The sequence below is a fragment of the Macaca fascicularis genome, chromosome 14 (genome assembly GCF_037993035.2).
Source record: "Macaca fascicularis isolate 582-1 chromosome 14, T2T-MFA8v1.1".
Lineage (NCBI taxonomy): Eukaryota > Metazoa > Chordata > Mammalia > Primates > Cercopithecidae > Macaca > Macaca fascicularis.
In genome coordinates this window covers 33,943,686-33,957,194 of record NC_088388.1, presented here as the reverse complement: position 1 = coordinate 33,957,194, position 13,509 = coordinate 33,943,686, and the positions used below count along the sequence as shown (strand labels likewise).

At 32.4% G+C, this 13,509-nt stretch overlaps 1 protein-coding gene across 4 annotated transcripts in view; it reads left to right on the top strand.

Moving 5' to 3' along the window:
- Positions 1–13,509, top strand: part of ELP4 (elongator acetyltransferase complex subunit 4) — a 258,974-nt gene that overhangs the window by 99,520 nt on the left and 145,945 nt on the right. For all 4 annotated transcript variants that reach the window (XM_005578322.4, XM_005578321.4, XM_074014000.1 and 1 more), the window contains exon 6: positions 11,358–11,442. In XM_005578322.4, the coding sequence (XP_005578379.3) occupies positions 11,358–11,442 (85 nt within the window). The remainder of the gene's footprint in view (positions 1–11,357; positions 11,443–13,509) is intronic.

Genomic DNA, 13,509 nt, shown 5'->3' with positions numbered 1-13,509 from the left:
GGTTAATGAATTTTAGCCATCATAATTGTTATTATTTCTGTTTATATGTTTGAAATTTGTACATCTAGTCATCCCACCCAATCACCCTCCATCCTGCAACTGGAGTGTTACTATATTATATTGACTTCATGGGGATTGATCATAACTAAGTTATTGAGAACCGATTTTTCTGTCAAGTACTATTCTTAGCATATTACATTTGTTATCTCATTTAATTCTTCAAAAATCCTATGACGTTAACAGTATCCCCAGTTTGAAAAGAAGGAAATAGAAACAACAGGTTTAGTTTATTTAAAGTTACACACGGACTAAAACTCAGGGGACCCCAAACAGTCAACTTACTCTTGAAAAAGACCAAAGTTGGAAGTTTTATACTTTCTAATTTCAGAACATGTTACATAACTACAGTAATTAAAATAGTATGGTATAAAGTAAAAATTGCGTGTAAGGACAGATACACAAACCAATAGAATAGACAGCCCAAAAATAAATTTTTGCGTATATCGTTAAACAGTCTTCAATGGGGTACCAAGATCACTCACAGGGACTGTTTAGCAAATGGGAAAACTGGGTATCTAATGCAAAAAATAAAAATAAAAGTGAAGATAAATCCTTGTCTTACACCATATGCAAAAATTAAAATGGATTAAAGACGTAAACATAAGATTCAAAACTATTAAAATCCTGGAAGAAAACATAGGGGAAACACTTCATAATCTTGGATTTGGCCATTATTTCTTGGATATGACACCAAAAGCACAAACAATAAAAGCAAAAATAGACAAATAGGACTACATCAAACATAAACTTTTGTGCATCAAAGGACTCAATCAACAGTGACAAGGCAACATAAGAAATGGTAAAAAAAAAAAATTGCAAATTATATTATCTGATAAGAGGCCAATATCCAGAATGAAGAACTCTTACAATATGACAACATAAAAACAAATAACCTGACTTTATAAAATAGGCTAAGGACTTGAATAGACATTTCTCCAAAGATGATATACAGAGGACTAACAAGCATATGAGTAAGTGCTCACTATCACTAATCATTAGACAGTACAAGTCAAAACCACAAGATATCCCCCACATCTGTTAGGATAAAAATAAAAAATAGGAAAGGAAAAAGTAAAAAAGAACAGAAAAGATCAAGTGTTGGTTAGGATATGGAGTAATTGGAACTCTTGTGCACTATTGGGATTGTAAAATGGTGTAACTGCTATGGAAAACAGCGTGGCAGTTTCTCAAAACTGTATAATCCAACAATCCCACTTCTAGGTAGATGTCCAAAAAAATGGAAAGCAGGGATTCAAAGAGATATTTGGACACCCATGTTCATAGCAGCATTATTTGCAGTTGCCAAGAGGTGATAGTAGTCCAAATGTCCACCAACTGATAAATTGATAAACAAAATTTACCCATATAGTGGAATGTTATTTAGCCTTAAAAATGATGGAAATATATATTTCATATATAAATACATATGTAAAATACATATTACAACATGGATGAACCTTGACATTGTACTAAGTGAAATCAGTTACAAAAAGATAAATATGGTTTTACTCATATGAGATATCTAAAGTAGTCAAATTCACAAAAACCAAAAATGGAATGGTGGTTGCCACAGGTTGAGGGAAAGAGGGAAATGAGGAGTGGTTGTTTCTTGTTTCATGGATATACAGTTTCAGTTTTGCAAGATAAAAAATTTCTGGAGATCTGTTTAACTTAATGTTAAGTAGTGTTACACAACACATCTGTTGAATATAGTTACCATTACTGAACTATATATTCAAAAGTAGTTAAGATAGTAAATTTTTATATTATATGGGTTTTTTAACCACAATTAAAAAGAAAAATGGGGAAAAACAGATTGGATTTAAAAATCAGCATATTCTGTTAGTAGAAGATAAATCAAAACCAAACAAAGAAATACTCAAAGTAAAATGACAAATAAAAATATTCCAAGCCAAAAAAAAGCACCCCAAAAGCAAAAACACAATGAGATACACTTCACATCCTCTAGGATAGCTAGAATGAAAGAATCAGATAATAAAAAGTGTTGACAAAGATGTAAAGAAATCAGAACCATCATACACAGCTGGTGAGAATGTAAAATAGTATAGTCGTTTGGACTGGTACACTCTGGCATTTGTCAAAAAGTTAAAGTTACCATTTGACCCAGAAATTCTACTCCTAGGTATATCCCCAAGAGGATCAAAACAAAACCTTTTGTGTGTGTGTGCATTCATGTACAAAAACCTGTACATAAATGTTCATAACTACATTATTCATAATAGCTCACCAGTGGAAACAACGCAGTTGTTCCTCAACTGATGAGTGGATAAAATATGGTATATCCATACAATGGAATATTTATTTCACCATAAAAAGGAATGAAGTACTGATACAGGGTACAACTCAGATGAATCCTTAAAACATTATAGTAAGTGAGAGAAACAAATTGTTTTAGTCCATTTTGTGCTGCTATAACAGAATACTATAGACTAAGTAATGTATAAACAATAGAAATTTATTTCTCATGGTTCTGAAAGTTTGAAAGCCAAAGGTAAAATTGCCAGCATGTTTGGTGTCAGTTAAGGACCTAGTCTCCACTTCCAACATGGTACTTGGAACACTGCATTCTCCAGAGGGGAGGAACCCTGTTCTTCACATGGCAAAAGAATGGAAGAACCAAGAGAATGAGACAGGACTGAACTCGCTCTTTTTTACTGGCACCAATCCCACCCATGATGGTGAAGCCCTTATGGCCAAATCACCTTTCAAAGGTCCCACCACTTAATACTGTAACAATGGCAACTAAATTTCAACATGAATTTTAGAGGGGACCAACATTCAAAGCGTACTATCAGTCATAAAAGACAACATATTACATGATTTCATTTATATGAAATAATAATATGAAATATAGAGAGGCAGAAAGTACATTAATGGTTCCTTAGTGCTAGTAGAATTGGAGGGAGTTGATAAAACAGGTATGAGATTACTTTTTGAAGGAATGAAAGTATTCTAAAATTGTGGTAATACTTAAATAGCTGTCAATATACTAAAACCATTGAACTGTACACTTTCAGTGGGTGAATTGTATGGTATCTGAATTCTATCTCAATAAAGTTGTTACCAAAGAAAAGAAAAGAGACCAATTGAATTTAGCCATTGGAGGTCATCAGTCACCATAATGAAAGCAGTTTTAATGGATGGGATGGGGGTGGTGACAGCCTACTTGGAATGGGTTTAAGTGAAAATGTAAGGAGAGGAGCGGTGACACTGAATTTTAGAAAATTTAAGGGGGTTGATGCAGAGAAATAGAGTAGTAGCTGGCAAAGGAGATGGGACAAGTGGTTGTTATATTTTTTTCAAGGGAGAGATAACAGTATGTTTATATATTATAGGAAACAATCAATAGAAAAGGAGAAGTTAATAATGGAGGAGAGAGGAGAGAATTGTCCAAGTGATATTTTTTTGTATGAGGCCCATGCACAAGTGGAGGTACTGGGTTGATATAGGAGTTTAGATAGTTCACATATGGCAGCCTGTGAGAAGACAGAATATATATTTGACTACACATGCTGAGAGTGTGGTGTCTTAGTCTATTCACGCTACTATAACAAAAATATCGTAAACGACAGCTTATAAATAACAGAAATGTATTTCTTATGGTTCTGGAGGCTATAAAGTTCCAGGATAAGGGTGCCAGCATTGTCAGGTTCTGGTGAAGGCCCCCTTTCTTCATAGATAGGTGTCTTCTCTTTGTAACCTCGCATGGCAGAAGAGGAATGTAGGCTACCATGGACCTCTTTAAGAGAGTGTTAATCTCATTTATGAGTGCTCCACTCTCATGACCTAATCACCTCCCAAAGTTTTCACTTCTTTCTTTTAATTTTTTTTTTTTTTAACTTTTAAATTCAGGAGTATAAGTGCAGGTTTGTTACATAGGCAAACTTGTGTCATGGGGGTTTCTTGTAGATTATGTCATTACTCAGTTATTATGCCTAGTACCCATTAGTTATTTTTCCTAATCCTCTCCCTCCTCCCACCCTTCACCTTCCAAAAGGCCCCAGTGTGTGTTGTTTTCCTCCTTGTGTTCATGTGTTCTCAAGTTCTCACCTTTTAATACTGTTGCATATTAGCGCTCAACATATAAGTGTTGCGGGGACACAAGAATTCAAACCATAGCAGGTAGAAAATGTAGTGGTAGGACACCTTCTGGCTGCTTCTGTTTTCTCAGTCAAAGGTTATAAACTGATAACGAAGATGGAGGAAGAGATATTGGAGGTTTCAACTAAAAAAGGAAAAGAGAAAGTATGACATTATCATCTAGGAGAGTGAGGATATATATAATGGGAATAGCCTTAAGGGCCTATTGAGGTTTGTGGTCATGAAATTAAAGTCATACCAGTCTGTTTCTCTGGCCATTTTTAGCTATACTGAGGCAAGTGTGGAATAGACAGAGAGTTGTGTTTAGCCAGAATAGCAGGAAGTGTGACAAAGCAAGAGAAGGGCAAGGAAGTGAAGATAAGGATTGACCATGGATCGAGATGGTTAATTAATTGAAAGAGCTTATCAAAGCAGGTGAGTGAAAGGTGTGGTAGACAATGATATAGAGATCTCAGCAGGGTCAAATGATTGTATATGGGTACTAGGTGGAAAGAAAGTAGTGGTTATGTAGAGGGGTATGCATGAAATTGAGATTATAGAGGTATGCTAGTTATTGATAATGACATGGTCTAAGAAACAACCATGGGGATGATCAACTTAAATAGAATGGAGAATAGATCATTGGAAGAGAGATCAAAAAACTGAAAGGCCAGAGTGTTAGATGAGTCATGACCCAGAGTTGGATAGATGACAGCAACAGTGAAGCGTAGTAGGAGACATAGTCTAAAACCTTGTTTACATCAGTAATTAAAGGAAGTCAGAGTGATGTCAAGCTGAGTTATTTTTCATGAAGGATCATAACCCCTCTTAATAGTATCCCTGTAAGAATATGGATTGCTTAGCCCCTACATGTAATTTGTGCATCCTCATAGTTCTTAGTATTTTCCTAACTGTGGCTCAGAGGTTTCTGCTGATCATTGTTCTTCTTGGTGCGCTTAATACATTCCTACACTTTGTAAGTTCTTAGTTGAACATCCATGGTGAAGATAGTCAAACTCAGTATTCTTAGATGCAAATCATCAGTGGAGAAAAATCAGTAAATGACAGCCTTCAAGGTAACAGTAATGAAATTTTTAACTTGAAAATTACTTGTGAATAGACTTCACAGTCTCTATAGTCACATGCAAATTATATGCTAATATAACTAGCTCAGCAAACTATTTTATACAATTAGTTGAGACACTTAATATTGTGCCTACTGCCTTACAAGGGTATCTCACTATTCGTCATAGATGAATGACATATATGTGTAAATAGAATTTTGGTAATACAAATCATACTTTCTCATTTATTTGCATAATAATGTCAAAAATGCTTCATCTTCACTTTAAATTAATCCTAATTGGGAGTGATAACAGCTTCTTGTCCTAAGTATTTCTATCAAGTAGTTAAATCAATATTTAAATACACAAGAAGTTCTTATTTTTAAAAGCCCGGCAATGACTGATTTTAATGAGAAAAATCATTTTTGAACCATATGATTTCAAAGTCAGAATGGACAACATAGATTATCTAATGCAACCCTTGGCTTTACAGATGAGAAAATTTCGAGGACCAGGACAGAAAATTTAAACAATTTACCTTATACCACACATGTACATGTTGACACAGGTAGAACTAGAACCCACATCTTAAACCTACATTCCACTGTACAATACTCATATCTAGTTTATATATTTGTAAGCATACACTTCACAGTATTGAGTTTTCTTTATTCATCGTTTACCAAGTGCTTTGTAAGTAAGGCCTTGGTGGAGGCCTCGATCAGTGCAACTAAAAGAGAAATCTCTTCCTAAAACTATGCACCTGAATGCTTCGTTTGGCTATGTTGAATGAAGCCATGTTCAGACCTCCTCTAGGCCACGTTACCACAGGCTTTTCATTGAATCTGGATCGCCATCTGGGACTTTATCTTAGCATAGCCAAAAGAGCAGGTAATTTGAGTTTTTTAAACTTTGAGTTTTAAGTGCCATTTGTGTCTCTTAATTGTGGTACAGCCTTGGGCAAATTACTTAGCCTCAAAATGGTCTTAAAATCTCAACCGTAAAATGGGGAGAATGACTATACTTAACCTCACAAGGTTATTCTATTCAGCAAATGTGGTGACTGTAATACAAAAGTGTTTTGATTATTTACTATGTACCAGACACTTTATCAGATGATGTAGTTACAATCAGGTAGTCCTATTGAAAATCAACCTAAGAGCCTGTTATCTATGTATAGATTTTTCACTTATCAACAAGTTATTTTAATATCACATGTACATGATCTTATTTTTGTAACTTACCTTTTCACTGATAAAATCTTGTCTCCTGTTACCCAAGGTTTTTTGTTGGTGGTGGCAGTGTTGTATATTGTTATTTACTCATATTTAAATATTTTTTTATTAAACCCCTCAGTTGAAGTGACTTTTTTTCTTTTTTCTTAATTATTAAAAGATTTTTAAGTGTTTCTTTGAAGACTTTTGCTAAGCATTCCTTTGTTTGTTTCCAAAACTGTGGTTTTTATCTGTTATTTATCATCGACCTGTGCTTGATTTCTTTTGTAGAATACTACATCTGATTCTTTTTCTTACAGCTAATGTTTTTATCTTTCTTAATGAGAGTGAATGACAACATTACTTTTCACAGCAAAACCAATGCAATTTGTTGATAGGAATTAAAATTATGTGATGCAAATGTGCTTTAGACTTCTTGAGGAAAATTAGAGATGGGGGATAGAATATTGATAAGCATGAGTTTCATTTTTTTCTATCATCTCTAAAAAATATTAAACTGTGTTATCAGAAAACAGGTTTACATTTGTGTCATTTGGCCCCTTTTATCCATGTTTATATATTAGTATAAAGAAATAAATTCTTGCTAAACTGCATGGTAATATTAGCAGAAAAGCATGAATAATGCACATGGAACAATTTTACTTTTTTAACTAAAGAAAATATTAAATGTTTGATATTTTAAAGGTAAAAAGTAAAGTTCTAGTAATTGTTTTTATGTTCTTTGTATAGCTAATAGTTTTAAAGGCACATTGTAGAATCTCAAAATACATCATTGTAATATAAAAGTTGTTGAAAATACAAGAAAATCAGGCAAAATAGTATATAAATTCATATAATGTGATCACAAAATGATTAGAAATGTGCCACTTTTGAAGCATGTTTTAAATACTTTGATAACGTAATCTTTGTTGAATGTTTGGAAACATTAGTAAAGAAGCCAGGATCTTTTTAACTAGGTTTACTTCTTGCCAACTCCTGTTTTATCAGTGCCTACACTACTAAACACACACACAAGAGTAAACATCCTCAAAAGCAAAGGATTTTAATAACAAACCAAAATTTTAGATGACAATACAAGATACTGATTTTCAGCAAAAAGATATGTGTGTGTGTGTGTACATATATATTACTATAAACATTGCTGGCAAAGAAACATGGAGATTAACAGTACTTAGTATTTTAGTATCAATATCATGTAAATAATTTCAGTTTTAAATGATTTAATCCCATATATTCAAAAATTAATATTCACAATTGATATACCTAAATCTATTGATTTATTCCATTTTATTTGTTATCAAATGGTTTATTTTTCTAGAAATCTAATTAGAGGAATTTATTTTATTACTTATAAAATTTTAAGCATTGTTGATGATTGAACTGTCAGGGTTAAATAAGAAATTAAGAAGTATTGGCTTCGCATCTTCCTTTTTATTCTCATATCAAAGAACGCCCTATTCTGTGCAACATGGTAAGAATCAACAGAGTAAAAAAATAACCTATGGAATGGGGGAAAATATTTGCAAATCATATGTCTAGTAAAAGGGTTCATGTTCAAAATATTAAGGAACTCAAACAACACAATAGCATGAAAACAAATAACTCAATTTAAAAATTGGATAAGGACCAAAATAGACATTTCTCAAAAGAAACCATACAGATGACCAATACGTATATGAAAAAGTGCTCAACATTATTCATCATCAGGGAAATGTACATTAAAAACACAATGAAGTTTCACCTCACACCTGTTAGAATGACTGTTATCAAAAAGAAGTGTTGGAGATGATTTGGAGAAAAAGGAACCCTTGTATACTGTTGGTGGAAATATAAATTAGAACAGCCATTGTAGAAAATAGTATAGAGGTTCCTTAAAAAATCAAAAAGAGAACCAACATATCCAACAACCCCAGTTCTGAGCATTCAGTCATTTGACACTTATGAATGGAAATATATTCTGAGAAATACATTATTGGGCAATTTCATCATTGTGCAAACATCATAGAGAGTAATTACACAAACCTACATGGTACAGTCTACATACCTAGGCTCTATAGTACTCTCTTGGGCCTAGCCTACAAACTTGTGCAGCATGTTACTGGACTGAATAGGCTATTTTAATACAGTTATTTGTGTTTCTAAACTTAGAAAAGGTTCAGTAAATAATAGTCTAAAAGATAAAAAGGGGTACACCTGTATAAGGCATTTAACAAGAATGGAGCTTACAGGACTGGAATTTGCTCTGGGTGAGTCAGTTAAGGAGTGGTAAGTGAATGTGAAGGCCTAATATACTAAAGCATACTACTGTAGACTTTATAACACTGTACACTTAGGTTGCACTAAATTTATTAAAAATATTTTCCTTTCTTCAATAAGAATTCACCTTAGCTTCTGTAACATTTTTAATTGATAAACTTTTGCATTTTAAATGAGTTTTTGACTCTTGTAATAACAGCTTAAAACACGCTTTGTAGAATTCTACTAAAATATTGTTTCTTTATATTCTTATTCTATTTGCTATTTTTAATTTTTTTACTTGTAAAATTTTTTTGTTAAAAACTGAGACACAAGCATGCACATTACTCTAGGCCTGTGTGGGGTCATGATTATCAATATCACTATCTTCTACCTCCACATCTTTTCCCACTGGAAGGTCTTCAGGGACAGTAACACACACACACACAGCTGTCATCCCTTGTGATAACAATGCCTTCTTCTGGAATACCTCCTGAAGGTCCTGCCTGAGTCTTATAGTTAGCTTTTTTTTTTTTTCAATAAATAAAAGGAGTATACTCTAACAATAAAAAGTGTAGTATAGTAAATACATAAGCCAGTAAAATTGTCATTTGTTATTATTATGTACCATACATAATTATATGTGCTGTACTTTTTAGGACAAGTTTGTTTATACCAGCATCACCATAAACATGTGAGTAATATGGCTACAACATCACTAGATGATGGGAATTTTTCAATTCTATTCTAATCTTATGGGACAATCATTGTATACGTGGTCCATCATTGACCAAAACGTCCCTATGCAGCGCATGACTGTATATGTAAAGGAAATAAAATCAGTATGTTGAAGACATATTTACACTCCCATGTTTACTGTACCATTATTCACAATAATCAACATATGGAATCAACATAAGTGTTCATCAAGGGATAAATGAATAACGAAAATGTGGTCTACACACACACAATGGACTTGTAGCCTTCAAACAGAAATCTTGTCATTTGTGACAACATGGATGAAACAGAAGGACATTATGGTAAATGAAATAAGAAGGACATTGTGGTAAATGAAATAAGCCCAACACAGAAAGATGAATATTGCATGATCCCCTATTATTACTATATGAAATAATAATGGTTTGGGGTAGAATTATTATTAGTGGATTAAAATGCATTGGCTATATTTTTGATCCACTCTCCTATAACCCATAGTGACATTCATCAGATGGTTGGCTGGAATTCATTTCATAATCTGAAAGCTTGCAGATTTTACCCCTTGTGCAAAGCAAATTGATCCAGATTAGAATTGAATCTACTGCATTCAGACAGCAGCACTGTGTTCTGAAAGGTTGATCTAGCTGGGACAAATGTGTGTTAAGATATGAAATAGTCATAAAATTGCCCTTACAGAATATTATTTTTACACATATTTCCACACTCGTGAAAAAAAATATATCTATGTAATCTACAGCATTTTCACTGAAAATGGAGAAATAACTGTATGAGAAATAGCCAAACTACCAAATTCTTCATTATCTGGAGCTGTATTTGTTTTGTACACAACAGCATTTTTTTTGTTTGTTTTGTTTTTGCAAGATAGACACTTTTGGGTTTATTGTGGCTGTTCAATTACATGTTTACAGAGATGTACAGATATTTTTCCTGAACCACCTACCATTGAGTTTGCACACTAAGGAGTCTGCTATATTTCCTAACATTTTATATTCTTTACTGCTGCATTCATGCTTCAAATTAGATTTCATTCTTTCTTTAGGATATTTCTTCTGCCTATGTGATTGTTTACTTAGGATCACAGTAAAGCAAATACTTGTGTAATTTTAAGGTCACCCACAGCTTTTACAACATTAGGCACTTCAATGTCTATGGAATTGCTATGCTCATGACATTATCATGACATTAATGTTCAGTCATAGCACACAGATTGTCCATTATGCAGAATCTTAACTTCAGATAATGTAAAGCAGATTTTCCTCATGCTTACTAAAGATTCTTTGAGATATTTCGTAGCATTTGTAAAATATTTTAAAACAATAACATTAATGCTAGTATTTATATGGGAAATAAATTTGGTTTTCTTCTTAAATTCATCCATTTATTGCCTTCTTTTAACAAAGGAAGTGAAGATTATACTCACTTTTCTTCATGTGTCTGAAAAAAATCAACTTTTAAAATTACTATTATTTTAGAAGTTCTAAGAAAATTAACTTTGATGGAAGATGGAAGCTCAGGTGATCAGGACATTGATTCAGGTGTACTTGGCATAGCAGTTCATTAACTATGTGTTAATTATGTATGATTACTCCTGAAAATCTATAGTGGCTTCATCTTTTAGGTTGCTTCATTAAATCATTAATTTTCTTGGAGGTAACTAAGCCTGACATAATTAAGTCATCTTAGTCTCCACAGGTTTTTATCTCCCCATGATGTCAGGAACACTGAGCAAGTTATTATAAAGCATTGTAACTTATTCCTTGTATGTACTGACTTTATATTTTAGGATTATATAATACTATTTTGACATTCTTAAGTAATCTAATAAATGTATGCCTTTTAATTATTTACTTAATGTTTTAGCATAGATTTTGTACTTCTGTCTAATAACCCATTTATGTATTTGAACCACTTCTTTTACCAACAGTTCTTTGACCCCTGGCTACATAAAGCTGCTTCAGTTTATCCAGAACATCATTTCCGAGGAAGGATTTGATGGATCCAATCCTCAGGTATTAAAATAGCTTCAAAGTCTTTTATAATTATTTATATAATGCTGTTTTCAAATTCTTTAGGGGTGGCAACCCAGAAGTTTTAGAATAATATACAGTGAACAAGCGGTTTTCAAGCACAGTACATGTAAATAAGCAGAGCACAAGCAGCTTTAGTTTGACTATTACTGTGTATTTAGAGTTTCAGCTAAGTTCTCAGTGGAGGCACATAAGACATACACATGCTTTATCAACATCATTTTTAAATATGCATTTGTAGCATTTAGGATTAAGTAGCTGCATTTTGAAAATTACTTTTAAATCTGCAAGGTTTGTACTTTTCTATTTAAATTGTTCCTGTTTCTGTCATTTGACCTTAATTTCAAATTACCTTATGAGTAAGAATTGTCTTAAGATTTTATTACATTATGCTTTGTTTTATTGAATTAAAAAATACGTTATTTGCCATATTAAGTATCTTATAACGACAATTTCTCTGTAGCTCTAATTTTTAAAACTTCCTCCAAATTTCCACTAATAAAGATGTTCTGGTTAGTTTAACTTAAACAAAATGTGAAAGATTTTATTTCTACATATCATGCCTTTCAGAATTCTTCCACAGTGATTTTAATTGCTTTTGCTACTAAATGATTTGCATTACATTTGTATTATTTTAGCAGAAGTCTTTCTAAAGCACCATTATTTTATTGAAGACAGAGAAACTGAAAGTCTTATTTTTGACATCATCAGCTACATTTGTGCTTAATTCATGGATTTTTAAATATTCTTGTAAACTTTATTATTATATTTAACAGTTTTTCCATGCAAAATAAATTATTTTTCAATTTGCTTTGATTGCCAGTTTAATTGCAGGTTGAAAATACTTATGTGTGTATGATAAAGTACAGACATTTATTTATAGGTGGCTTTTCATGTATGTCATAATTTTTGTGACAGCCTTTAGTATTTAATACAATTTTATTTTGCTCAGTGTTGCTCCATTTTTGGCCCTACCTAATATTGGTGGGTACTGTGTCTTTTCTTTGGTGCCAGTGCTTGTCTGGAGAGGTAAATTGGTCCCTGACAGACACCTCTCCCGACTTGCTGTGGTAACTATGGAAACAGGCATGTCCTAACAGTTCCTGTGGTACAGTGTGCAGAGCTGCTGCTCTTGCAGGATGATGGCATATCTTCTGAGAGTAAGAAATTTTATAGAATCCCAAAAGCAAAGGTAATAGCAAAAGGAATACACACACACACACACAGAGATACATCTTAAAAATCCTTACTAAGTAAGCTAGTATAGGAATAGAATAAAACATTTGTCCTCTTAGTTGTTTATTCGACTGTGAAAACACCACTATTTTCAAGAAACAATTTTTTTTTTCCCCACAAAAATTCATAGACAACAAACTGGAGCTGGTTTGGCTTTCTGAACCAGAAATTCTATAATTACTGACTTTTATGAAGATTAAACAGCATTCAGGTAGACATTCATATGGTGAATACCAAAACTGTTTTTAAATTAAAATATACCAATACCAATACATTATTATAGAATTATACTTACAATTTTATTGCAACTAAAATATAATGAATTTTCTTCTTTAAATTAATTGTAGTGTTTGCTAAATTACTTGTTAGTCTGTGTATCTGTCTCAGAAACTTTAGATGAGTTCTAGAAGCCACAGAAATACACCTACAAGGCACTACTTCAAAAAATATTATTCCTAAGTCAAGAATAATGTTCTGACATTGAAATAAATCTTATGTTTTAAAAGAAAAGTTTTATCTTTTTCAAACATTATGTTTTCAAATAAACAACTAATTTGAGACAACATATAGAAATACAGAATATTGTATACTACCTTATAATTAGCCTTGGTAGTAAGTAAAGTAGTGTAGCTAATCTATAAAAATAATTAGAGTGCAGACATTTACAAATTGTGCTCATAATTTCATTTAAGTTGTTATTTTTAAATATCTTAGAAATATATGATAAAAATGAAATTTGACATGGATTTTACTTAGAATACCAGATTAAATATTTTGGATGTTCTCATAGGAATAAAACTATTTATTGTACAG